Source organism: Aptenodytes forsteri, unplaced genomic scaffold, assembly GCF_000699145.1.
Source record: "Aptenodytes forsteri isolate BGI_AS27 unplaced genomic scaffold, ASM69914v1 Scaffold243, whole genome shotgun sequence".
In the NCBI taxonomy this organism is placed as follows: Eukaryota; Metazoa; Chordata; class Aves; order Sphenisciformes; family Spheniscidae; genus Aptenodytes; species Aptenodytes forsteri.
Window position 1 is genome coordinate 630,273 of NW_008795314.1, and position 25,796 is coordinate 656,068.

General features: G+C 55.3%; 1 protein-coding gene across 1 annotated transcript; it reads left to right on the top strand.

The window, feature by feature from the left end:
* The first annotated feature begins 1,628 nt into the window (after positions 1-1,628).
* Positions 1,629-25,042, top strand: ITGB4 (integrin subunit beta 4). The gene is made up of 40 exons (XM_019472108.1): positions 1,629-1,731; positions 2,060-2,142; positions 2,665-2,766; positions 3,214-3,418; positions 3,970-4,066; positions 4,509-4,680; positions 5,358-5,621; positions 6,032-6,121; positions 6,294-6,416; positions 6,566-6,733; positions 7,021-7,097; positions 7,252-7,463; positions 7,762-7,865; positions 8,036-8,134; positions 8,791-8,917; positions 9,060-9,179; positions 9,689-9,795; positions 10,267-10,300; positions 10,764-10,952; positions 11,493-11,596; positions 12,044-12,102; positions 12,739-12,762; positions 12,927-13,075; positions 13,156-13,335; positions 13,929-14,077; positions 14,432-14,636; positions 15,571-15,731; positions 16,101-16,281; positions 16,502-16,639; positions 17,192-17,374; positions 17,579-17,710; positions 18,739-18,939; positions 19,851-20,024; positions 20,518-20,691; positions 21,654-21,803; positions 22,490-22,678; positions 22,956-23,111; positions 23,565-23,729; positions 24,177-24,293; positions 24,900-25,042. Exons 1-40 carry the CDS (start codon positions 1,629-1,631, stop codon positions 25,040-25,042), a joined length of 5,610 nt encoding a protein of 1,869 aa, XP_019327653.1.
* The last annotated feature ends 754 nt before the right edge of the window (positions 25,043-25,796 follow it).

Here is a 25,796-nt window from a genome sequence, read left to right on the forward strand (position 1 = left end):
TGTGCAGAGCCTGAGCTGGGGATGGTCACTGTTGCAGGGACCTGAGCTCAGGGGCCGTGGGAGGAAAATACAGGGATTTCCTCCGTCAGCTGGTACCTTTTATCCATAAGAAAAACAGCATATTGGCTACCAGGTCCTGACGAACAGCAAAGCTTCCCTGGGTGTCCCCCGCAGAGATGCTGCCCTGGGGTTTCCATATTTCTCACGTTTCAGCTATGGGGGATTAATTACTGTGTGATAAATCCCTCTGAGCACAGCTGACAAGATAAATGAGATACCAACGTCTTGTCATGTGTTACCTGCGTATCCAGTGACCGTCATGGAGAACAAAGTGCGAAGACCGGGGGAGGCGTCTCCTGGGGTCGATGCTATATTGGTTTGAGCCCTGTGCTGCAATGATTTCCGCGAGTGCTCAGCTTCATGTGTTCAATGTATTTCCATTGGCTTCAGAGGTCGATGCAGGATCCAGTGTGATCCAACGCTGTTGAGACTAGAGCGGGTCTTTCCGGGGGTTTCCCTGGGCCCCAGGTCAGGCTGTTAGCAGCTAAGTCACCAAGTGACCGGTCTGCGTGCTGGATGTCCCCCTGGGAACTCAGACATCTTCACTGCACACAACAACTACTCCCATTTTCTTTCCCTGTTTTAAGTGGTTTTCACATTCTCTTCATTTATTTTAGAGTCAGGGCTTACACAGCAAGAAGCTATAAGACAATTCATTTGCCTCTTATATTTCACACTTGCATCTTCCAGAAAGGAGATGCTTTAAAGATGTCTTTACACTAGATTTTTTGCCTCGACTGCTCTCACTTGCCCTGCTGGGGTGCTGGAGTCAGAGCCACCCTCCAGCACAGCAGCCGCAGAGCTCGAGTTCCAGCTTTGTCTCTTTTGTTTATCATGTCCAAATGCTGACTTCTGGCTGGCACTGAGTTTTCTCAGTCACATGTGGGTGCAGGGAGAATGGTTCGCCCTGTTTAGGATTTGGCCTCTGGATCCATGCAAGGGGTCCTTCTGCCCTGGACAGGACAGAGGGGAGCTGCCGGGCTCTCAAGACCGTGGATTCATTCAACAGCTCCAAAGCTCCACGTCTGGCATTTCCCAAGGCCTCACCCTCTATTTATTGTTGGTTTGACCATCCTGGAAACTCTTAGTGCAATAGGAAATAGCCGAAGGGAGGGGTCTGTTTTGCTTTTGGGGAGAAATGTAGACAGTCAGTTTGTTTTCCTCCCCTCTTTTTTCCTTAACCCACCAGGAAAAGCAAGGTCTTGACCTGGTCGGAGCTCACACGTACGGATGGCGCTGGGCTCCGGCCGGGAGCAGCCTGGGCTCCGGCTGCCTGCACCGACCCCACCGCCCTGGGGCACAGGGGTGCTGTGGCATGGCAGCTGCCCTGCCCTGGCATTGCCGGCGACTTCGAGCCTTTCGCACATGCCTGAGCATCCTCTGAGCTGCTCTTGGTTTTGCTTTTGTGCCTTGCCTTGCTGAGATCAGAGATCACTTCCAGGCGTCACCTTCCCCTGGGCAGGCAGGGCTGTCCCATCCCAGCGGGGCTGGGCAGGGGCTCTGCAGGAGCTGCCCCAATCGTCTCCGGGACCATTTCCACCTCTTGGCTCTCCATGACACAGTGATCCATGTGTTTCAGGAGGAAGAGGATGGATGTGCTGCCACGGGCATGCGCCGGGCTGCTCCTCCTGTCCCTGCTCTGTGCCACTGGCCTCTGCCAAAGGAACAAAAGTGAGTGCAGCCCTGGTATGTCTGTCTGTGGTGTCTGCTTCGCGCTGCCCTGTGGGGACTGTGCACAGCCCTCCTGGGCTCTGGAAACGCCAGTCCTCATGTGGGTAAGTTCCTAGGAGATCTGTCCTGTGCCTTTCCTCCTGTTTTCTATCTCCCCAGCATCTGGGGCCCCTCTCTTGCTACCCCACTGCTATTTTGTAGCCAGCTTCCAATAATCGCCCAGGCAAAACCTCCACCAACTCCGCCAGGAGCGGGATTAGCCTTTCTCATGCCCTCCCGTGGCTCATTCGGATTTCTCCGTTCCTGATGCCCTGATCTTTCCCGGTAGATAACCGCTGTGTGCTGTCACGGGTGAAGAGCTGCACCGAGTGCATCCGAGTGGATAAGGACTGCTCCTTCTGCACTGATGAGGTGAGACCTTGCAGGGGAGCCCGGGGCTCCGCTTCCCACCCTGCTGACGGAGGGATCCCACCACCCCTGGTGAAAGCTGGGAGAGGGACCCAAAAGCAGAGTCAGCTTCTGGCTCCAGCTTCTCTCTGCAAAGAGCTAATCTGGATGGGAAGCACCAAAACGTGGGTTTCCTTTGGTGTGGACAAATGGGGAGGAAGGGGAGTCCAGGGCAAACTTGCAGGAATACAGGGGTTTATCAGAAAATGCCGGTGTGCCAGCTCTGAAACAGTGTGTGTAAGGGATGGAGGGGGAGTCTTATCCCAGACAATCCAGTAACTCACCAGTGGTCGCATTTCCCTGGTGCTGGGGGACATTGGCTCTTCTGTGCGAGACTCGTCCCCATCTCTCTGCCCTGCTCCTGCTCCCGACGGCTCGCTAATGGTCTCAGCAGAGGACCCTGCTTCCTGACAAGTGCCTTTCCCCCTTGTATGGAGGATTTGCTGCTTTCTGTGGTTGTAATGTTGTTCCTGCCCCCCTTGTCAGAGCTTTGAAGAGCCTCGTTGCGACTTGCGGGAGAACTTGCTGCGGTACGGCTGCGGGGAGGCCAGCATCGTGTACACCAGGGGCGAGATGCAGACCCAGCAGGTGGGTGCTGGGGAGAAAGCCCTTGCTCGGCTTCTCCTGAGGGGTCCCACTGTTCCCAGTGTCCTTCATGTCCTTCATCCTCCTCTAGAGTCTTCAGGAGGAAAAATACAAAGTCCAGACCTCTGTTTACGTAGGGTCTACTCAAAAACAATGCTCTGCCTTCGCTAGCTGAGGAACCTGTTGGCAACCAGCCCTGATCGCTTAGGGCTGGGGTGGCTTTTCGGGCAGAACAGATGTAAGCAAAATGCCAAGGTCTGGAGGAGGTGCCCAGCTGGGCACGCGTGGACATGGGGGAGGCTGCCTCGGTCCCCAGCTGTACATGGGGGAAGGGAGTGTGATCATTGCTGCCTTTCCACTTCCCACGTATCTCCCTGCTACTTGCCTGCTCCTCATTGCACCTGCGCAGGAGATGGAGTCCATCCCCTTCACGTCACTCTTTCTTCATAGAATTTCAGTATCAACACGTCCCTGCAGAGGACCCAGGTGTCCCCCCAGGCCATGTTCATGCGGCTGCGAGCTGGGGAGGAGATGAGCTTCAACATGGATGTCTTCCAGCCCTTGGAGAGCCCTGTAGATCTCTACATCCTCATGGACTTCTCCTACTCTATGTCTGATGATCTGGACAACCTCAAAAGCATGGGCCAAAACCTAGGTGAGACCAGAGCTGGGAGAAGAGGGGAGCCAGCTCCTGTGCTGATGAAGGCAGGCAGCTCACTCCTGCCTGCAGCTGTGAGTTCTCTGCAAGCACCAGAGAAAGGGATGCCACTGGCAAAGGGCTGAGAGGTGTCTGTTTTAATGAGAGTTTCTTATTATCGCTGCTTTGTGCAGCTTTGTGGGGGGATGTCTTTCCTGGCCCTGCAGGGATCATCACGTGTGCTCTCTCCTTTCAGCCCAGCGTGGGGGTTGGTGCCCTGCAGAGTTGATCTGTGCAGTGGCTTTGGCATCTTGAACCTATAGGTGTGGTGTGTGCTATTGCAGAAGCTCCAGTCTTGGAAAGGGGCTACCAAAGGTAGTATAGGTTTCTACCCCAAAAAAGACAAGCCCCAAGCCCAAAAAGCTTAAAAGCTGACAGTTTGGGAGTCTTATCTAAGACCTGACCAGCAGAGAAAATGCCCAGGAAAGGACGACTTTCCCTGGAGCAGCGGCCTCACAGACATCTCTTTATTCACGTGTCTCCTCCTCCCTCCCTTCCTCTCCTCTCAGCGGAGTTCCTGCAAGACCTGACCTCCAATTACACCATCGGATTCGGCAAGTTTGTGGACAAAGTCTCATCCCCTCAGACAGACATGAGACCCGAGAAGTGAGTGAGGCCAATGGGTCCCTGGGATGGGAGCAGAGAGGGGAGGGCAGGCACCTTCTGTTTCTCCATGGCTTTCCTGATCTTCACTGTCTGAGGTGTGAGAACCTCTGTCCATCTCTCTCCCTTCGTTGCAAATGTCTCCCCTGGCCTCCACACCCTGTGCTCAGAGCTTGCTGTAGCACCGTGCCAATGCCAGCAGTGTCCTCTTCCACTTTCAGACCTTCCCCGCTCTGCCACAACAGCTTGCATGTCTTGTCTTCTCCTCCATCTCTGCCCTCATCCCTTCTACCTCTCAGTGCTGATGGCTTGCCATCTCAACTTCATGTCTTCCCTTGAGGGACTCCCCAGCCCCCAGGTGCTCTCCCCACACTTCCCCTCCTTGCACCCTGGCATCCCTTTGCTCCTGCCCCCTGCAAAAACCCTGCTCTCCCCTTCTCTCTAGGCTGCGTGAGCCCTGGAACAACGCCGACTCCCCCTTCTCCTTCAAGAATGTCATCCGCCTGACCAGCAACATCAACTACTTCAGCCAGGAGCTCAGGAAAGAGCGCATCTCCGGCAACCTGGATGCCCCTGAGGGTGGCTTTGATGCCATCCTGCAGACAGCTGTTTGCAAGGTGATGGTGGCCAGGGATGCAGGAGCTGTGTGGGCAGGGCTCTGCTTTTAATGAGTGGATCTTCTTGATAGAGGGTGATAAGCAGCATGCTGGGCAGCTGATGAGACAGCCAGGGAGCCCAGGTTATACGTTCAGCTACAGCCGGTTCTTGCCTTCCCAGCTGCACGCTCCCGGTGCCGAGTTCTTTTGCATTCCCAATTTTTCCTAGGTCTTAGACCATCTGTGTGTGTATCTCTAGTGTTTGATCCCCAGCACAGGAGCTGCTTGCTGGGCACCCTGCGTGTGCTCTTTGCTCTGTCCCCCTTCATGCCCGCGGTGGTGAAACTCTGCTCCCTCGAAAACAGCCCGCTTAGGCTTGGCCATTTGGCTGAGGGATGAGCACAGCTCCAAATACGTCCAGAAAAGCGCGGGCTTGCCCCCTGTACATATATGTGCCTGGCACCGAGCTGCTGGGAGACATCCTATGCATTGGGGGTGCAGATGGAGGAAGAAGAGACCTGCTGGCTTGGATTCTCAGGGCCACGTAACTGGTTGCGTTTGCTGCCAAGTGGAGGTGGTGCCTTGCCGCTTGGGTTTTCCAACTCCTGCCGGTGCTGGCCTGCCAACAGCTGCAAGTGCTGTGCAGTGGTTTGGGGGGCACAGAGATAAAGGTGCCTTCTCCCCCTCCCTGGCTGTAGGATAAGATCGGCTGGAGGAAGGACAGCACTCACCTGCTCGTGTTCTCCACCGAATCTGCCTTTCACTATGAAGCTGATGGTACCAACATCCTGGCAGGGATCCTGGCGAGAAATGATGAGCAGTGTCACCTAGACACCAGTGGCACCTACACATATGACACCAAGCAGGACTATCCTTCGGTGCCCACCCTGGTGCGCCTGTTGGGCCAACACAACATCATCCCCATCTTTGCTGTCACCAACCACTCCTACAGCTACTATGAGGTGAGGAGACCACGGCTGGGGTGCCATGTGGGCTTACCTTTCCTCCAGGACCATTGATCCTCTGCCTGCAGCTCGGTTGTGAGGAGAAAGTGTTCTCCCATCTCTTGTCCCCAAATGCTAAACCAACACCTTGATACTTTGGGAGGATGCCACAGTGTGTTGGGGGGCTGCTCTGGGTCGTGGAAGGTCTCAGGGTGTATTATTTGGTGCAGGCATCTGGGCTTCTAGTGGTCTCCCCGTGTTGGTGTCTGTTTTTTGTAAAGAAGTGGGGACACAGAGCTGGAGAGTAATTTAGGTTGGAAGGGACCTTTGGCGGTCTCCGGTCCAAGCCCTGCTCAAAGCAGAGCCCACTTCAGTGCTAGAGGAGGTTTCTCAAGGCCTTGGCTCAAGGGGCTCCTGTCTCTCTGCAGAAACTGCACAAGTATTTCCCCATCTCTGAGATCGGGGTGCTCCAGGAGGACTCTTCCAACATTGTGGACCTGCTCCACACTGCCTTTGAGGTAATGGTGCTCTCTGGGGCTTTGCTCTTGCTCCCAGGGAAGGCAAGAGGGTGGGCACCTCCTGCCCTGGAGAGCAGGCAGGAGGCAGGGTGCGGCCCCTCTGGGGCAGGCTATGGGGTGGTCGCAGGTGTACTGCTGAAAATCAATGTTATGGTTATCTTCTGCCACCCAGCGCATCCGCTCCAAGATGGACATCCGGGCTGACTTTGTCCCCAAAGCCATGAAGACAGAGTTCACCTCCTCAACGTACAACAAGACGGAATCTGGCTCCTTCCACATCAGCCGTGGGGAAGTGGTAAGTCCTTGGATGGCCCCAGAGGGAAGGCGTGTGCGAGGGGCTGAGCCCTCCACTGCATCCCTTCTTCCCTCTTGACCTGGGCTCAGTCCAGCCGAGCTGTGGTCCAGCAGAGCTGGCTCACCTTGTGGTATGTCCCTTCCTTCCAGGGCAAGTTCAACATGCGTGTGAAGGCGCTTGAGTACATTGGTGGGCAGCACGTCTGCAGCCTCCCTGAGAAAGACCGGCAGGGAATTATCCACGTGAAACCCACGTACCTGAGTGACAGCCTCCAAGTCACAGCCTCCGTCATCTGTGACGTGTGTCCTTGTGAACAGGTACGTGGAGGGGTGCGTTGCAGAGAGATGTCCTCCTCCTGGCCAGCCTGGGGTGGGAACGCATTGGTCGGCACGTGTGGGTCCCACTCGACCCCTCACCGTTGCCCAGCGGAGGCTCAGCCTGGCCAAGGAGATCTTCATCACTGCCTGTACCAAGCTGGCCATGTTGTCCTATGGCAGAGCTCAGTCTTGTGGGCAAAACTTTGCCCCTAGATCTGCCTTTCTGATTCCTGAAATGGCCTTGGGGGCAGCTGAGCCCATTTGGCAACGCCTCTTTTCTCTTACAGCAACAAGAGTTTAACTCGCTCAAGTGCAGCTTCCATGGGGACTTTGTTTGTGGACAGTGCATCTGCCACCCGGGCTGGTAAGGACTTTGTCCAGCTCTGTACCCCTCCCAGGGTTCCTGCTGGGTCTGGGGACCCACAGTGACACATGCTCGTGCCCTGGGAATCCTGTCCAGCACCCTCCTGTCCTGCTATCTGCTCCTGCCTCTCTCAGCACCATCTCCTCCCTACCAGGCGAGGGGACATGTGCGACTGTTCCCCGGCATCATCCCCCAACAACGAAGCCTGCATCCGCCCCGGCGATGTGGAGCCGTGCTCGGGCCGGGGCGAGTGCCTGTGCGGGAAGTGCCAATGCTACTCCGAGGACCTGACGCAGCGCTTCGATGGGGCGTTCTGCCAGTACGATGTCCTGCAGTGCCCGCGCACCTCTGGCTTCCTCTGCAATGGTGAGAGCAGCCCTGCCACCCCCAGCATCCCCTGATTGTGGGGTGCACTGTGCCCTGCTCCATGCCCGTGGCATAGGCAGGGTGTCCCTGGGCTGGTGGCACTGGCACAGGGGGTTGAGTGACCGGTGATGGGCTGTGGGGGACTCTGCACTTGCAAATGTGCAGGGAGGATGCCGTGGAGTCTGTTTGCAGCCCCTTTGCACCCCAAGGAAAGCGGGAGAGCCGGGGCAGCCTGTGAGCAGGGCCAAGGGAGCAGTGGAGTGCCGGTCCCTGGGTAATGCCTCCTCTTACGTCGCAGATCGTGGTCGCTGCTCCAAGGGTGCATGCGTGTGCGAGAGCGGCTGGGAGGGTCCGGGCTGCGAATGTCCCACAAGCAATGACACCTGCATCGACAGCCGAGGGGTAGGTCCTGCCCTGCCTGCGCGAGGGACAACTGGACCAGGCAGGGCTGTAGCAAATTGCCCCAAAGCCCGAGGCTCAGGGCCGCTGGGAGCTGGCACCTTGCTGACTCCCACTGCTGCTGCATGTCTACGATTGCTCTTGGACGCCGACTGTTACCTCTTCCCTCCCAGGGCATTTGCAATAACCATGGGAGGTGTGAATGTGGCAGATGCATCTGTGACAAGGCTTCGCTGTACACCAGCTCCACCTGCGAAATCAGCTACTCCCTGGTGAGGCTCAGCCTGGGTTCCTCTGGGTTTATCACTTCTCCTTCCCACGCGGAGCCTCTGGGGAAGGAAAGCAAAGCAGAGATGAAGGCACATCTCGGTCAGGAGCAAAATCCTGAGCAGGGGTTAGTCTTGCCTGTCCTGCCTTTGGTGGCCAGGAAGGGTCTGATATGGGAGCTGCTTTGCAGCCACAGGCTTTCTTTGCCCTCCGGTTCACCAGCAGCAACTGTTGAATGTCCATCTGTGTTTATCTGCACACTGGTGAAGGGCAGAGGTTTGAGGCTTGACTCCTGGCTTGTTCTGATTTGTCTCGAGACTGGAAAAAAAACATTTCATGGTCTCATGCCTGTTCCCCTGTTGACAGACATGGGCTAATCCCACAGTGGGAGCGGAGAAAGCTGGCTTGGTCGTATTTTGGGAAGGCCACCTAAAATCCTTGGAGAAGATCTAATCGCTGCCCAAATGCAGGCTGTTGGTATAAGAGATTTCGGAGCCAGCTTCGTTAGCTGCTTGCTCTCTGTTATTCCTCTTTTTGACCTTGCCCTGGCACCAGGGCAAGGACACCACGTTGCCTTTCCAGCTCTGCCTTTCAGAGGTGATGTCCTCCCTCGCTCCCTGTGGGCTGTCTCCTGACTGTCCCACCTTGCCTCTCTGCCCAGGGCTTCCAGGCTGTGTGCGAGAGCATCCGGGACTGCGTTCGCTGCCAGGCTTGGGGAACAGGCAACATGAAAGGGAACTGCAGCACGTGCCACCTCCAGATCCAGATGGTGGAAGAGCTGAAGAAAGGTACCGGGAGAAGTGGAGCTGGGTGCAGACACATGTGGTGTGTCTCCCGTGGGCCCTGCTCCGTGTGTGTGTGCATGTGGGGCGGCTCCCCAAGCTTTTCCTGGTCCTGATGACTTTGCAACCGTGTCCCCTCTCTCTGCAGAGGAGGCCAGCGAGTACTGCTCATTCCAGGACGAGGAGGATGATTGCACGTACCACTACACTCTGGAGGGAGACCCCACCATCGTCCCCAACACCACCGTCCATGTGCAGAAGAAAAAAGGTGAGCAGGGACCCAGCAGGAGGGGATGTCCAGCCTGGGGTCTGGATCAGCAGTGACCTGCTCCACAGCGCCTCTGATCCTTGCTTTGTCCCTTTGCTGTGCCCCTGAAAAGGGTCAGCTGCAGGCAGTACCTCCCTGCTCACCTTCCTGCGTGACAGGGGTGGGTGACATTGGCTGTCACATGAACTGCAAGAAGTGGAGTGTAGCATCCTCAGAGACCAGCACCTTTAGACATCAGTGCCTTTCACTGCCGGCACAGGCAGGGATTGATGCAAGGTGCTGAATAGCCCTTTGGGATGGCTGGATGCGAGCAGGGAGGTTGGATAGTTCTCCCTGAACAGCACTTTTCGTTGTGAGCACCAAGAGAGAAGTTCCCAAACTTAACTGGGCTGCTCCATCTCTGAGAGCTGTGGTCCAGCCTTTCCCCTCTGTCCCTGCATCCCCACTCCCTCCCTGCACACCCCACGCAGGGGGTTGATGCCCGGGAATGACGTTGCTGTCGCTTGCAGAGTGCCCACCGGGGAGCTTCGTCTGGCTCATCCCGCTGCTCATCTTCCTCATCCTGCTCCTGGGGCTGCTGCTGCTGCTCTGCTGGAAGTTCTGCGCCTGCTGCAAGGTGAGTGCCTCGGCCAGCTGCTGCAGCCTGGGGAGAGGACCAGATAAAGGCCAAAACCGTGACAAATTTCCACAATCCACCCAGCCTCCAGCATGGCCAGATTGGCAGGGGCTGGGTCCCAGTGGTGTCCAGCACCTCTGCTGTCACTGACACGAATTGCTGTGGGATTTCCCCCACTGAAGGGATGTCTGGCTAAAATCAGCTTCCAGAGCCCCATCCATCGGTTGCCCACCACCCCCGCTGATGTGAATCCTCCCAGCTGGAGACGTGTTTGTTGGTTTTTTTTTTTTCCCTTGGCCGCAAAGTGATTGTGTCTTTGGCCATTTGTTTTCTAGGCTTTTGCCTGGCCGCTTCCCTGCTGCGCACGAGGTACCAGCCCTTTGAACTGAGGGGGAGAGGGATCTGTGGGGGTCACTGCCTTCCCGGGTTGGGGGGGGCATGCGATTGTGTCTTTGGCCATTTGTTTTCTAGGCTTGCCTGGCCCTGCTTCCCTGCTGCGCACGAGGTACCAGCCCTTTGAACTGAGGGGGAGAGGGATCTGTGGGGTTCACTGCCTTCCCGGGTTGGGGGGGGCATGCTGGGATAAGCATCCTTCCTCCTCCTCTCTGCGCTGGGGAGGTGGATCAGGGGAAAAGCTCCTAGCAGAAAGCCTGAGCCAAGGAGCCCTTGAGCTGCTGCTCCACTGCTCCTCCCTGCCCCACACCCTGGTGTTGCCCTACTGGGAGTCCCGCTGCTGGCTCTCCCCTGACCAGTGTCCCTTGTAATTCCTAGCTGGTGTGATGTGCTCTCCCCGCTCATGGACACCCCTTGCCCTCTCCACCCCACCCCACTCCACTCCTGACATCCCACCACCCTTAGAGTGGTGGAAGCCCTAAAGATTCCCCAGAACAAAGTCTCTGGTGTTGGGAAGTTGGTGGCTGGCGTTGTCCCAGTCTGCCCAGACTCTGACCCTGCCCCTGGCTCTGCAGGTCGCACTGTTGGCTTCAAGGAGGACCACTACATGCTTCGCCACAGCCTCATGTCCTCTGACCACCTGGACACCCCCATGGTCCGCAGTGGGTCCCTCAAGGGTCGGGACACAGTCCGCTGGAAGATCAACAACAATGTTCACAAGCAGGGCTTCACCTCCCTCGCTGCCGCCAACCCCAAAGATCTCAGTGAGTGCCACACCTGAGGAGCAGGGCGTAGAGGAGATGCTCTGGGTGCCCTAAAGGACACGAACCCTTGGTGGTGGCCCCCAGCTCCAGCAGCCATGGCGTTACCTCCAAGCCCAATTGCAAGGGGGGTTGTTCCTTTATCTGCTTCTATCCTGGGGGAAGTTGAGCAGCACATTCCTGTGTCCAGCCCTGTAGCAGGACAGGTGGTAGCCTTGGAGACCTCCTGACAGCCTGGCCACATGGTGGATGTACCTTGCATGTGTCTTAGTCTCATCAGCTCAGTGACCCAGCCTTGATTTCGCTGCCTCATCAGTCGAGAGCCACCACTGGACACTTTCCTTTGCTGGATCTGGCAGAGAGCTTCCCAGTTAGCCCTCCAGTTCTCAGAGGGTTTTCTCTGCTGGTGCTATGGGGTTTGGGTGCTAGTGATACAGGATCTGGACACCGAGCGTCATGCGTGTCCCCATGCTTCCAGCTTTTGGCTGGGTTATTTCTCTGACCAAGAAGGAAGGAGTTTGACTTGGGAATTTCTCTTTCCAGTTCCCTACGGGTTGTCTTTGAGGCTGACCCGGCTTTTCACGCAGAACCTGGTGAAGCCAGACACTCGGGAGTGTGAGCAGCTGCGCAAGGAAGTGGAGGAGAACGTACGAGCCCGGGCACGAGGGGGGCTTGGGGTGGGACTGGGGGACAGCCATGCTGAGGGGGTGTCTGCAACACTGGGGAAGGGAGAGCACCCCTTCCCTGCAAACCCAGACAGCTCTTGAAAGGAAGAAGCAATTTTTCCTCTTTCTGAAAGAAAGCACAAATTTTAAGGTCATGATTGTGAAAATTATGAAAGCATCACGTTGATGAGATTTGAGGTTTGCTTTGGGGCATGTGGTCTGAAGCTCCTGTTTGGCTTCAGTTCGCAGTCTCTTGCCACATCCTGGGGAGAAACCATGTGGTGGTCTCTGCCTGGCGTGGCAGGGTGAGGTGGGAGGAACTGGGGCTGGCCAGAGGGCTCTCGTGTTTGCTGGCAGTAGCATCTGCTCGCTGAACACATCCCTGTTCAGCAAGGGATGTGTTGTGAAAGTCCTTCTTGCTCCTTGCAGCTGAACGACGTTTTCAAGCACATCCCTGGCTGCCACAAGCTCCAGCAGACCAAGTTCAGGTGAGTCACTGGGGGAGAGACCTCCTGCAGGGTGGGATTCCCCCAGGTCCCTGCTGATGAGGGAGTGGACCAGAGGGCCGGGGTGTGAAATCTGGGATACCCGGAAGGAGCGTGGTCTGTGAGACATCCCCGGCACAAGCACAAGCCCGATGCGGTGCTTCACCCACCCAGGGCTGCAGAGCAGAGCCCACCCAGCTGTGCAGGTGATCTCAGCTGCATCAGGCTTTGGACCTGAGACTCCTACAGATGGGGACAAATCCTGGTCACATGGTGCTCAATGGGAAAATTCCCGTTGACTTCAAAAGTTTCAGCCCTGTGCAAAGTTACGAGTGCCTGGTGCAGGACGGAGGAGTATGGGGATGCTGGCGCTGAGCAGGGAGTGTTATCCTCTCCCCACGGCTCTGACCAGATGTGATCTCCCCCATGGGCACGTTCCTCATTACGTTGGGAAACCCAGGGCTGGAGGGAACAGCCAGGCAGGAGGGAACACGTGATGGGGCCACGGGTTCTGCAGGATGGATTGGCACCCGCAGGGCAGCTGCTGCAGCTCAGACCTGCACAGGGCTGTGATTCACACAGAACTTTGTCTCCCCACGTGCATTAGTCACTCTGATTTGGCTTTTTTTCTTCCCCCAGGTTACAGCCCAATTCTGGGAAAAGGTAGGAGGAACTTGTGCCCTCTCTTGTGCTGCTTCTCCCTCTTTGTACACACACGTGTGAGGTGACCGAATGCCCCACGCACTCGCTAGCCCCTTCAGCTGCTATGTGAGATGAACAACCCCCGCCTCAGCTCTCACCCGGCTTTCTCTTCCCACCGGTCACAGGCAGGACCACACCATTGTGGACACAGTGCTCACCGCCCCTCGCTCGGCCAAGCCAGAGATCATCAAAGTGATGGAAAAGCACATTTCCCACGAGGCTTTCAATGACCTGAAGGTTTCACCGGGTTATTACACTGTGACCTCAGACCAAGGTAGGGAGCAGAGCCCAGCGCTGCCTCCTGGCCGGGCAGGGGGGGCATTTCCCACCTCTCACCATTGCCCCTTCCCCCAGATGCTCACGGGATGGTGGAGTTCCAAGAAGCTGTGGAGCTGGTGGATGTCCGTGTCCCACTCTTCATCAGGGAGGATGATGATGATGAGAAGCAGCTGCAGGTAGAGGCCATTGATGTCCCCAACGGCATCGCAGAGATTGGACGCAGGCTTGTCAACATCACCATCATCAAAGAACAAGGTGAAGGGCTGTGAAAGTAGCATGAGATGAAGGGCATTTGTATTTGAGTGTCCCATGGACATGAGTCCAGATGGACTCATGTGGTTTCTAAGGAAGGTGCAGCCTGTGTATCTGAGCTCCCCCAGGTCACAGACCAGAGACTTGCTTGGTGACTCCTATCTTAAGTCACCTGGGTCTAAACTAGAGCATCTTTTAAAGCATCCAAAAGAGGGTCATCATCCCTGGTGACAGAGACCCAAACATTTGACCATCACAAGTTTAGATGCTACCAATTCCACGGCAGTTCCAGGGTTGACCATATGCCTCTGCTGCTCCAGTTCATAGGTTGCTGGAGTAAGTAAAACCTCTTTGCTGTTATGCTGTGCTTGGGGCAGGTGAATGTCCCCAGCAGTTTGTCTCTGCTTCCCGTCTGGTTGTTCTGAGCAGGGAGCATGAGTCAGGAGTGGTGAAGTCTCCAGCCCATGCAGTAATATTTCATACACAGTTCACACCCATGGGTGACAGGAACTCTGCTCAGGGAGGATACCTGCGTGTTTGTAATGTGATTCTTCATGTATTTGCTCTACACATTCCTTCTCTCCTGCCTCTTCCAGCCAGCAGCCTCATCACCTTCTTGCAGCCAGCCTATTCCCACAGCCGCTTTGATAAGCTGGCCAAGATCCCTGTCCTCCGGGAGATCATAGACAACGGGAAATCCCAAGTCACCTACAGGACCCGGGATCTCACTGCCAAGAATGGCAGGGTAAGGGTGATGTTCCTCACCTTGGCAGGCAGGAACGAGTGGGCGCAGAGGGCTGGGAAGGAGCCGACCCCGGGGCTGCAGAAGAGCAGTTGATCAGGCTCAAAGGGGATGTGGCTGGGAGAAGGGAGACGCAAGGTTGAGGTTAGCACAAGGGCAGACATTCCCCTCCGTCCCTTGATCCCTGTGCCTCAGGGACCTGAGAGGTTACCTGTACCTGAGGCAGAGGGTACCGGCTGCCCCCTGAGCTGTGGGCACTGGGAGGCAAGTGGGGATTCACTGGGAGACGAGGGGAAGCTCTCTGGGAGCCTTCTCATGGATGCTGCGGGCTATAAGCACTTCTTCCTTCTCCTCCAGGACTACATCTTCACAGAGGGTGACCTGGTCTTCCAGCCCGGGGAGACCCGAAAGGAGGTGCAGGTCCCCTTGCTGGAGCTGACCGAAATAGATACCCTCCTACACAACTGCCAGCTCAAGCAGTTCGCCATCGACCTCCTCCATCCCAAGTATGGCGCCAAGATCGGCCGATACCCCCAGACCACAGTGACCATCGCCGACCCAGGTAGGGGCTGGCAGCCAGGCGGTGGGGAATGGCAGCAGGGGGTATGAGACCCCCACCCCGGACCAGCCCACCCCGAGGTGGTGTACAGAGCTCCAGCCCTGCTCCTCGCCCAAAAAGCGGCAATGAGGAGGTTCCTCCAGCTCCGACTGGTAGATTTGGGCCTCCCTCTAGAGGCATTAGTGGGAATAGACAGTGGAAGAAGATGGATAATCTACCTCGCAAAGGGAAATAGAGTGGATTCTTCATTCCTTTTCCTTGGGGATTTGAATAAAAAGCTATAAAAATAGGGGAGAGGCGGGACTTGCCATGAGCTGTGCTTCGTGGTTCCTGTGGCTGGACAAGCGAAACTGTAAGGGTTGTCATCAAGTGGGTTGATTTATCACAGTACTGGTCATGAATACTGGGGGTACAAGAAAGTCCCCTGTTACTGGACCAACCAGAACCGCTTCAGGGGCAGGCACTAGGGCTGGAGAGGCTTCAGAGAGCTCTCGGCTGGACTTGGTGGGCCTCCAGGAGAAGTAACTGGGTGACTCGAGTAGGCTCTGCCCATCTCCGTCTTCTCTCATGGCTGCACAGGGCAACTGATCAAGATGTTGAAGCATTATTAAATACATTCAGACAGAGCTAAAGATTTTCAGAGGCAAGAAGGTAGTCTCTTTGTTTCTTCCTACCTGGGCAGCCTGTGAGAAGCAGCAGGAGGTGCAGGACTTGGGGGCCTGAGCCCGACTCTCGTGCCAGCTTGCTGAGTGGCTTTGGAGGATGTCATCACCAAGTGCCTCAGTTTCCCTTCCCTACAATGGGGATCTACCCCTCAGAAATGCTTTCAGAGGCTCACTCAGGATGGCAGGGCAGTGCTGGAGAGAGGCACGCTTCCTTCTTTTCCTTCCCCGCAGGGGACTAGCACTGATGTGACCTTTCTTCCTTGTGTCTGCAGAGGTGGTGGATGGTGTCCCCTCGATGACTGGCCTGAGCCAGGTCTCCCAGTCCCCCAAAGGCCGTCTGAGTGCACCGCTTAATCCCAATGCCCACGCTCTCAGCTCCAGGGAAATCCGCTTCAGCTGGTTTCCTCCACCGGGAAAACCTCTGGGGTACAAGGTAGGGGGTGAGTGGATCCTGGGGGAGGGTGTGGGTCCCATCCTACAGGTGTTTCACACACACAGTCATTTGTGCCGAAGGGATGGGGAGAAGACACCCAAAGGAGGGAGCAAGCTCACCCCTTCTGGCCCCCTCTATCCTTGAGGGACCATTGGCTGGGTGGATGTGGGATTTGCTGGAAAGATTCCTGGTGGGTTCATCTCACTCTCCATCACTTACTATGAAATGCCCAGACTGTTCTGGCCTCCCGTTTCGGAGGAATGGCACAACACCCTGGCTTTCCCAGAGCAAATCTAATACGAGATTGGGAATTTCTCACCCATTATGCTGAGGATCTGAAGGAATCATGGCTTGCTTTTGCTTTGCCAGGTAAAATACTGGATCCAAGGGGACCCCGAGTCAGAAGCCCATCTCATCGATGTCAAAGCACCATCAGCAGAGCTGAGTAACCTCTATCCCTTCTGCGACTATGAGATGCAAGTCTGCGCTTACAACGCCATGGGTGAAGGGGCTTACTCCGACATCATCCACTGCCGCACGCTTGAGGATGGTGAGCGACTCTGCACTTTGCTTCCTGCCATGTGGGAGCAAGTTGGTGCCTGTGCACCCAGCATGGGGTCAGAGCTCCAGCCCTGAGCCTCTGATGGTGTTGGGGACAAGCACTGAGCGGCTCCCACTGCGACCCAGCTGTGATCCGGGGAGCTCTGGGCATCTGCATGCGCTGGCTCCTGACTTGCGGTAACCTGGACCCTTTGCTCTTGCCTTTCCAGTCCCCAGCGAGCCCGGCCGCTTGGCTTTCAATGTGGTGTCTTCCACTGTGACGCAGCTGAGCTGGGCTGAGCCTGCAGAAACCAATGGGGAGATCACGGCTTACGAAGTCAGTTACGGACTCGTCAACGAGGACAACAGTAAGAACTCATTTTCTGACTGGGGCAGTCCAGCCAGGCTGAGGAGCTGGAGTACACTTTCTGCAGGCTGGGCTAGTCCCAAGCAGCAGCAGAACCAGAACGGTTCCAAGCACGTTTCTTGTGAAAACTGGGATCTGGAGGAGAGGTCACTTCTTGATGGAAGGAGTACAGAAAAATCACCACTCAGGATTTAATCCTGCAAAGCCCAGAGCGCTCTCAGTTCCCATTCACTTCCATAGTGTTTTGTGTTGTTTTTCATCTTAAAAACTTAGTTCGTAGGTCTAGACCTAGGGCTAGGGTTCCAGGAAGATGCTATTTTATGACACACCAGCAACAGGAGACCTCTGCTGTAGGCTGACTTCAGCATTGAGTTTGGGAATTTCCTCGAGACGATGTCATGCCTGTCGTGAGCAGCCCAAATAGCTGCTGCACGTTGTCCCAGAGCCAGGCTCTGTCCTGACACCAAACCTCAGCGAGCCTGTTGGCCAAGGGTGCTGTGGGGTCCTCTCTGTCTCGTGACATCGTGGGTGATAGGCGTACCTGTATTTGCAGTACCCATTGGCCCAATGAAGAAGGTGCTCGTTGAAGACCCAAAGAAGCGTATGGTGCTGATAGAAAACCTGCGGGAGTCCCAGCCCTATCGCTACATGGTGAAGGCCAGAAATGGTGCTGGCTGGGGACCTGAGAGAGAAGCCACCATCAACCTTGCTACGCAGCCCAAGCGCCCGATGTCCAGTGAGTTACCGCCCTGCCTGGGTGGGGAGCAGGGGGGACAGGAGCAGTGCTGGGGAGTGCTCCCCATCACCCCAGCTGCTTCTCCACATCCTGTTCTCTCTGCTGCACCAGCCACCCTGGTGAATGCTGAAGGCCACCCTGAGCGTGGGAGGCCCGTGTGGTTTCGAGCTGCTTGTCTAATGGCACTTTCCACCTCTCCTCCAGTCCCCATCATCCCTGATGTCCCCATCATTGATGCAGAGGGAGGTGAGGACTACGACAGCTACCTGATGTACAGCGCAGATGTGCTTCGCTCTCCAGCTGGCAGCAAGCATCCCAGTGTCTCTGATGATTCAGGTACGCTGCTCTGAGTTTTGCAAAGGTCATTTTTAACATTCATTTTCCTTAACAACAGCTTTCAGCAATGAGCTTCGCTGCTCCTTTCCTCCTCATGGAGATGGGGAGATCCAAGTCATGGAGATGGTGGAGATCAGCCTTTCCAAAGCACAGTAGCTGCATCCATGGGAACACTTGACTAGTCACAGTGTAAATAAGACCAGTGCCTCCTTGTCTTAGCCATGAGGCAAAGAAAAATCTCAGCATGGGGTGGGAGAGGAGCTTTTCATGGCCCTCCCTGCTCATCTTCCCTTCCTGTTGCCATTTGGCTGGACCACGAGATTTACTGTCAGCAAACAAGCACTGGCAAGGCACAGACCTCCGAGTCCCTTGGATGCTCAGGGTCTTGGCCAAACCAACAGGGGGGAACTCACCAAGTGCTGGGAAGGCACTGGCCGCTCTTCCTCCACCGCTTCACTCTCTGAATGAGGCTGGCTCCCTTGTCTTATACTGGGACAACGAGGGGAAGATGGGCCATAAGTGAGATGATGAGGCTTGTCAGTAGGATCTGGAGGGTCTTTCCTGGGGGGGGTTCTCCAGGGCCTGGGATCCAGGAGTGAGTCCCTGGTCCTTTCAGAGAGCAAGGTAATGGGAACACCAAGAGTCCGACCATCCCGAGCGCGCATCAAGGAGTGAGGAAACCTCTCCTGAGCAGAGGACAATTGTTGCAGACTCTTCATGACAGGGACAGGAGTGTGGTGTGACTTTGACTCTCGCCTTTTGTCATGATGGACACAGGGCTGGAAAACAGCCCTGGGGTTGAAGAACCCCATGCATGTCACGTTCCCACCATCCTCCATCTACCAGTCACATGATGGTTACACCGCCTGAACTCATCAGCCAACACTTGGCGAGACGGGCTGTGAACGGGTGTCGTTCCCACTGGTGCCTGCCCCTTCCCCTCCCCAGCAAGCAGCACGAAGGTGGTGGGTAGCCCACTCTGTCCCCTGCAGATCATCCCAACACCAGTGCTTGCGTTGTCCCAAAAGGCTCCAGGTGGAAATATGTGCAGTTGCTGGGAGAAGACTTGGATCTTCGCCGCATCACCTGGAGGCTCCCACCTGAAACCATTCCCCGCCTCTCTGGCAGCAGTCGCCTCTCCTCGGACACCGAGGGTCTCCTCCGTGAGGAGGACAGCGACGTGGCTACTGGCAGCCTGATGAGGAGCGGGACCCCCCAGCCCCAAGCAGGTGAAGGACGGCTTCGTTACAGCACTGAGTGTCCTGTCTCGTCCTGCTCTGAGCTGAGGGGCCAGCAGCTGGGGTCTGCCCCAGTATGTGTCCCCTTCCTCCCCTCGTGTGCCCATCCTCGTGTTGGCGTGATGCACTGTTCACGTGCTGTAGTCTGCTTCAAAACTTTGTCCTGGTGTGTCTGCTCACAAGAGTGTCAAGGTAACCCCCATCTCGGCATGGACTTGGGAGCCTGCTAGCAAGTTGCTTCTACAAAAAGCTGGACCTTCAAGGCAGGAGCAAACTCAGATGATACCTGCTAAGTGCCACCTCCAAGGGCAGCTCCTCACCTCAATTAAGTGCCCTGAGCTTCTGGGCAGATCTGCTGGACTGTTAAACAGAAATCACTTCTCATGGGTAGCTGATCTCTCCTGGCCTGCTGGAAGGGATGGGGGTTTGTCAAGGACCAGAACAATGGAGCAGAGTTTGCTTTTCAGATCCAGCTGAGACGGGATCCAGAGTGAGATTTGGAGAAACCGCCTCCATAAAAGGCTGTTTTCCTTCCACCTTCTTTTTTAATCTGAAATTATAAACCTGTGCTTGTGTCAAAGGAGAGATGTAAGAGAACATGGCGAGAACCACAAGGCAGTGCCCCAGCGAGGCCGAGGTCTGGAGTTACCTTGGGCACCATGGGTGTCTCTGGTGCTGGGTGTAGAGCAAAGTCTCTGTTTACCTGTTTGTTTCCCCGTCATCGCATTTGGTGGTTGTGGCTTGTTCTAGATGTAGCGCTCCAGAATGACTTTCCAGAGCGGCTGAAGCTGGGATGCAGCCAAGGCAGGGCACACCATGATGCCTCCTGCTTCCTCCCCATGGAAACTGGAGCAGCAGCCCTGTCCATAGCCACGTTCCTCATGGTATGCCCTCTCTCACAGAGCACTTGCTGAATGGCCGGGTGGACTTCTCCTTCCCTGGCAGTGGCAGTGGCACACTGACGAGGACAATGAACACCAGCTACCACCAGCTGAGCTCACACATGCAGCAGGAGCACAGGGTGATGGGGAGCTCCTCACTGACGAGAGACTACTCCACGATGCTGATGGGGCACGGTGAGTACTGTGGTGACGGGACCTGTCCTTCCCTTCTACCCCCATGACTGTCTTCAGACCCATGCCCTGCAAGTCCTGTTGTGGTGAGGACTGTGTTCACGGCTAAGGGGGACTATGAACCAGAGATCTGGAAGGTCATGTCCTCACCACTGACGTGTAGGTGCTTTGCTAAGGCCACCCTGCTCCCAGACCAGTTTGGAAAGGGTTCCCATCCTTCATGTGCAGAGTGCTCGGGAAAGGGAGCTAAATCCTTATGCTCACACCATGAAGCACTCCAGGAAGGGCACATGTATCTTTTTCTTACTCTATTTAGCAGCATGGTTGCCTTTCAGCTCCACACGTGTACATCAGCTGGCACTGACAGAAGGTTGTTAAAAGGCTCTTCAAATCTGACCCTTAAAAAGTCATCTCTGCAGGAGCCAGCACTTGGGCTGAACCTGCTCTGAAGTCTCCAATGGTGTTTTTCTCTCTTTCTCTTGCACTGCTTCTGTAGATTACGCAGGGAGACTCCTCCCTCCCATCCGTGAAGATGCTGGGAGGACAATCCCACGGCCCTGGGATGTGGGTTTCAGGAGCAGGGTAAAGGTGAAGGGTTACTACCCCAGCACTGGCTTTCGGGACTCTATAATCATGACTGATGGGTCTGCAGGGATTTGCAAGTACATAGGTACAGCTTTGTCCAGTGTCTCCTCCCAGCCATGCATCCCATAACAGCCAAGCCACCGGCCGCCCATGAGCTGTTGCCATCCACTGCTCACCCCAAACCCTCTCTCCATGGCTTGCTGTGTGCTGCACTGATCTTCCTCCTGACCCAGCCTGTGCCTCCATCACACCACCTTTCCATTTGCAGGTGACTTCAGCTGTGTTTCAACCCACCTGGGCTGATTAACACTCACCACTACTGCCACCATGCTCTAACGAGCTGATCAGCTCATTGTCCCCCGTACTCTTCATTCCTAACAAACTTCTTGTTCTCAGTCTTACCCCACAGGCCTTTGGAAGACACTTGGGGAGAACGTGCGCTCCATACGAGATGTCCCTCTGCAAGCTTCTTGGCCAAAGCCTATGTCAATGAGGGGTTTCACTCCCTGAGTGTCACCTGCCTGGGAGGCTGCTGTCCTCGCCATGAGCCTTTTGTCCCAGTGGGCTGAGTTGGGGGTGAGCCAGGCGCACCCAGTCCTGGTCCCATCTGCCCCCATCCAGTTGAACAGTTCCTGGAGGTGTTGGGCTGCTTTAGCTGTAGACTAGGGTTAGTCTTAACAGAGCCTCATCTGAAGATGTCCATGAAGCATTTGGCAGACTGGACAGGGTGCTTTGGGGTGAGCAAGATGGGCCACACACAGCACCTGGGCCCCTGCTCTGGTCTCTCTACCACAGGGGCCTGAAGCTTACCTGGCCTTGTCCCACCCAAGGTTGGCACTCCAAGGCCATGGGTTGTCACTGTAGGTGTGCAGAGCCAGCCAGTGATGGCCCCTCGTGATGAGCCGGCTTGCAGAGATGACATCTCGCCACGTTCTTCCTGGACCATCAGGACCATCCCAAGCTTGCGCGTGCCACTCCCTCCTCTCCCCCAGCCCGCTTAGCCCTCAGTCCCCAGATCTCCACCCTGACGTTCCCTTTTTGCCTCAGACTCCAGGCTGCCGCTGGGCGTCCCCGACACCCCCACACGCCTGGTGTTCTCTGCCCTGGGACCCACCTCCCTGAAGGTGAGCTGGCAGGAGCCACACTGCGAGAAGGAGGTGCAGGGCTACAGTGTGCAGTACCAGCTCCTCAACGGAGGTCAGTGAACAGGCGGACGGTGCCCACCAAGCAGTTGGTGGTGGGAGTTTCTGGTGGTGGAGAGTCTGGTCTGGGTCTTCTCCTGGGCAACTGGCTCTGGATGACCCTGCTTGAGCAGGGGGGGTTGGACCAGATGACCTCCAGAGGTCCCTTCCAACCTCAGCCATTCTGTGATTCAGGGTCTGGTCCCAACTCTGCTCTTCGTGTAGCCTTGAGGAAATGTCTCAGCTATCCCACAGCTCTTGTTCCCCATTTCTGCTGGGGGGACAATTCCTGGGGTTGCTTGTGGAGTCACCCCTCCTCCAAAAAACCTTGGACTCATTCTCCGACAGCCCCAACATCTTAGTTGAAGGTTTTTTCATCACGTTGGACTTGGAGGAAGGATTGCAATGAAAATCTCTTATTTTTACATGAGACTTGGGGCAGTGTTAGTGAAAGTGTAATTCTCTTTGGCTGAAAATCCCTGAGTTTTCAAGAAGCTGTTGTTTGTCCCAAGCCTTTTTTTGAACAACATCTCATCCTGTGCTAGCAGTTGTTGGTGACAATGTGTGATGGAGGTGGCTGGGGAGGGGCCCCTGGATGACTTTTCCAGGCAGTTCATTCGAGGTAGAGTTTAAGTGAAAGCCATGGCTCTGTCTTTGTGCTTGCAACATGGTGCTGACATCCCCCTTCCCTCTGTGTCCCAGGAGAGGTGCACCGACTCACCATCCCCAACCCCAGCCAGAACTCGGTGGTGGTAGAGGACCTGCTGCCCAACCACTCCTACATCTTCAAGGTGAAGGCGCAGAGTGAGGAAGGCTGGGGCCCCGAGAGGGAAGGAGTCATCACCATAGAGTCCCAGGTGGACCCGCAGAGCCCGCTCAGCCCTGTACCAGGTGAGGTGGATGGGGGACAGGAGAAGGGTGGCACTGATGTCTCTGCTGCTGTCTACAGTGCTGGCCTTGCTGTTTTCTCTGCCCTTACCACATCCTGAGCTCTCGTTTCCTTCCTTTCATTTAGAAATAGGACCTTCTTCCCCATGCACTCACCTTCCACTAGCTGTCTAGGTAGCTGAGACCTTCCAGCTTGTTTCATAAATGCTGTGCGCCGACCCCTCCCGGGCTCCTCCTTGCCACCTTCTGTGATACTGACCTCTCGCTTGTGCCCCTGCAGGTTCACCCTTCACGCTGAGCACACCCAGTGCTCCCGGACCGCTGGTTTTCACTGCCCTCAGCCCTGACTCCCTACAGCTCAGCTGGGAGAGACCGCGCAAGCCCAATGGGTCCATCTTGGGCTACATGGTCACCTGTGAGATGCTGCATGGAGGAGGTATGGTATCAGGCTGTGGAAGCCCAGTTCCCTGTGTAGAATACAAGATACCTCCAGCAAAGGCATCAACTTGCTGCATTTTTGCTGGGACCAGCAACAAAGTTGTCTGCTTAGATTGGTGCAGACAAAGTGGGGACGTGAGGCTGATTCCAGGCCTGGGAGCTGCTGGACCCTGATGCTTTGTGTCATTGCATGGTCTGGTGTAACAAATGTGGTGGGAAGAGAAAAGACCTGTAGCTTATTACAGCCCAAACCCAGTGGAGGTCGTTGAGGATCACCACTGTACTAAAATAGGGTTGTCTTAACCCTTAGTAGAACTGGGTGTGATCATACAGTCTGTGGGTGGCATAAAGCTTGGGGAAAGCCAAGACAGCAGCCAGAGTTGGGAGGAGTGTGTTTGGAGGGACCGTCGCTCCTGTCTGTCTTCACCGCTGGTGTGTCTGTGTGGATTAGGGGAGCCCCGGAATATCTATGTCGAAGGAGACAATCCAGAAACTACCCTGACTGTGCCCCACCTGAGTGAGAATGTCCCATACAAGTTCAAAGTGCAAGCCAAGACCACCCAAGGCTTTGGGCCAGAGAGAGAAGGCATCATCACCATCGAATCTCAGGATGGAGGTACAGTACCATGTCTTTGTGGAGTTGCAAAGATAAGAAACCTCTAAGAGCAGGCAACACAACTCCTGGAGTCCCTTTCCAGCTCTGGTGGTGACTCCATTTTCCATGAAAGACACGGAGACACTGTCTTCCATGAAGACAATGCCATGCCTTGTAAGCACTGTCCCAATCCTGATGCACTGAATGAGGGAGGATCATGAGAACCTGCCAGTGTTTAATTTATTATGAAACTTCTGTCTTATGCCTGGTTGTACACATACCTGGAGGCAGCTTCTTACACTGCACAGGTGTAAGACCTTCCCAGTCCGCCCAGTTCCTCCTAAACCTGGCTCTGATGTCAGCAAGAGAAACCTCCTGAGCTGACTGTTGGTGCTCACTGTGCAGGGTTGAGGGCTTGGAAGCTCCTTGTCATTTCCTGGCTGACTCATCCCTTTTCCTTCTCCACAGGCACTTTCTCCCAGTTTGGAGGACAGCAGTACATGAGAGAAGAAGTGTACAACTTCCCCACCGAATACACCACCAAAACCAGCATCAGCCATTCCTCTCTGGATCCCCACTTCACAGGTAGGGGCTTGCTGTCTGCTTTGAAACCTTCGGAAAGCAAAGGATAACTCTGCTTGTCCAAAGGTCTGAGGGTGCTTTTACCTCAAATGTCAAAGGCAGGGAGGGAGGGTCCATCAGGTGGGACTGATGAAGTGGACCAGACCCTTTCCTACAGAGTGTCCCTGCTCTGCCCCAGAGGCTGTTGCAGTCTCTTCCCCATGTGCTGCCCAGGCACAGAAGGAACACTGAGTTTTCAAAGTCCCCCAGGACTATCACGAGGGACCAAATCATAGCTCTTCCCACAAGGTTAGATCTCCTCAGAGCAGAAAAAAACAGAGAAGTGTGACAACCACCTTTAATTACATCAGTGTAGTTGTCCCATGTCCCACTTGAGTTCATGGACTCATGGGTTCACGCTGCAACATGGAGAGTTTGGGAGCTGTTAGGAGATCCATCTTACTGACTGACATAGCAAAGTACTGAATCACTTGATCTGGAGAGGTTTTCCATCAGTGAAAGTGGTATTTAAGGAGAAACCTCTGCCAGGAATCATCAGGTAGAGCAGATCCTATTCCCTGTGACCCCGTACTTAGCACGGTGTCCTGACCACTGAGCTTCTCGTTGCAGACGGCATGCTCATGACGACCCAGCGAGTGGAGAGTGCCAGCAGCACCCTCACCAAACAGGTCACCAAAGAGTTTGTGAGCCGGACCGTGATGTCCAGTGGGACCCTCACCAAACAGATGGAGAGGCAGTTCTACGAGGCCTGAGCCAGGGTAGGCTGCCCGCCAGCGGGACATTTGTGTTCAGATGGCAGGACTTTGGAACGATCCAAGGGTGCTTCATCCAGAAGCTGCTGCGGTGCCTGGGCAGCTCCTCCTGTGGGCAGAGACCTTCCATGGCACTTCAAGCTCTGGACCTCTCCTTTGGAGCCCAGCACACTCAAAGCTCTGGCACGGTTGGGTGCGTGCTCATCCTTCAGGGCTTGTTCACCCTGTCCTGCTCTGCAGAGGCTCAGTTCTGCAGAGCCCACAGGGATGTCTTCCATGAACGATCACCGCTCACTCCAATACCATTCTTCAATGCCCATCCATCCAAATACACCTGCTGAAATTTGGGTGTCTCGATGGCTCCAGCCTCCCCAGATAAATGGAACAGAATGATTTATTCTCAGGTCCTCAGTTTTGAGAGGATCCCAGCTGGCCACATCCTGATTTATAGAGGGTCACCGTTTCCATCTTTGCTCCAGGCTCTCTGGCAACTTGCCTGTCCACTGGAGATGGTAATTTTGTTCTGTTTGGGTTTTTTATATAAGAGCTGCAAGGTAGGGGTTCGGGGTAACCTATGCTTTCTTACTGCGCCTATTTGTGTCTATCCCTCGCTGCTAACATTTGGTACCACGATAGCGAAGTATAGCCTTTCGTTTGTATAGCATTACTCATGATGGCCTCTGATGCATTTTTTTTTTTTTTGCATACAATATTGTACAGTTTTCGTAGTATATATATGTATAAATATATATAA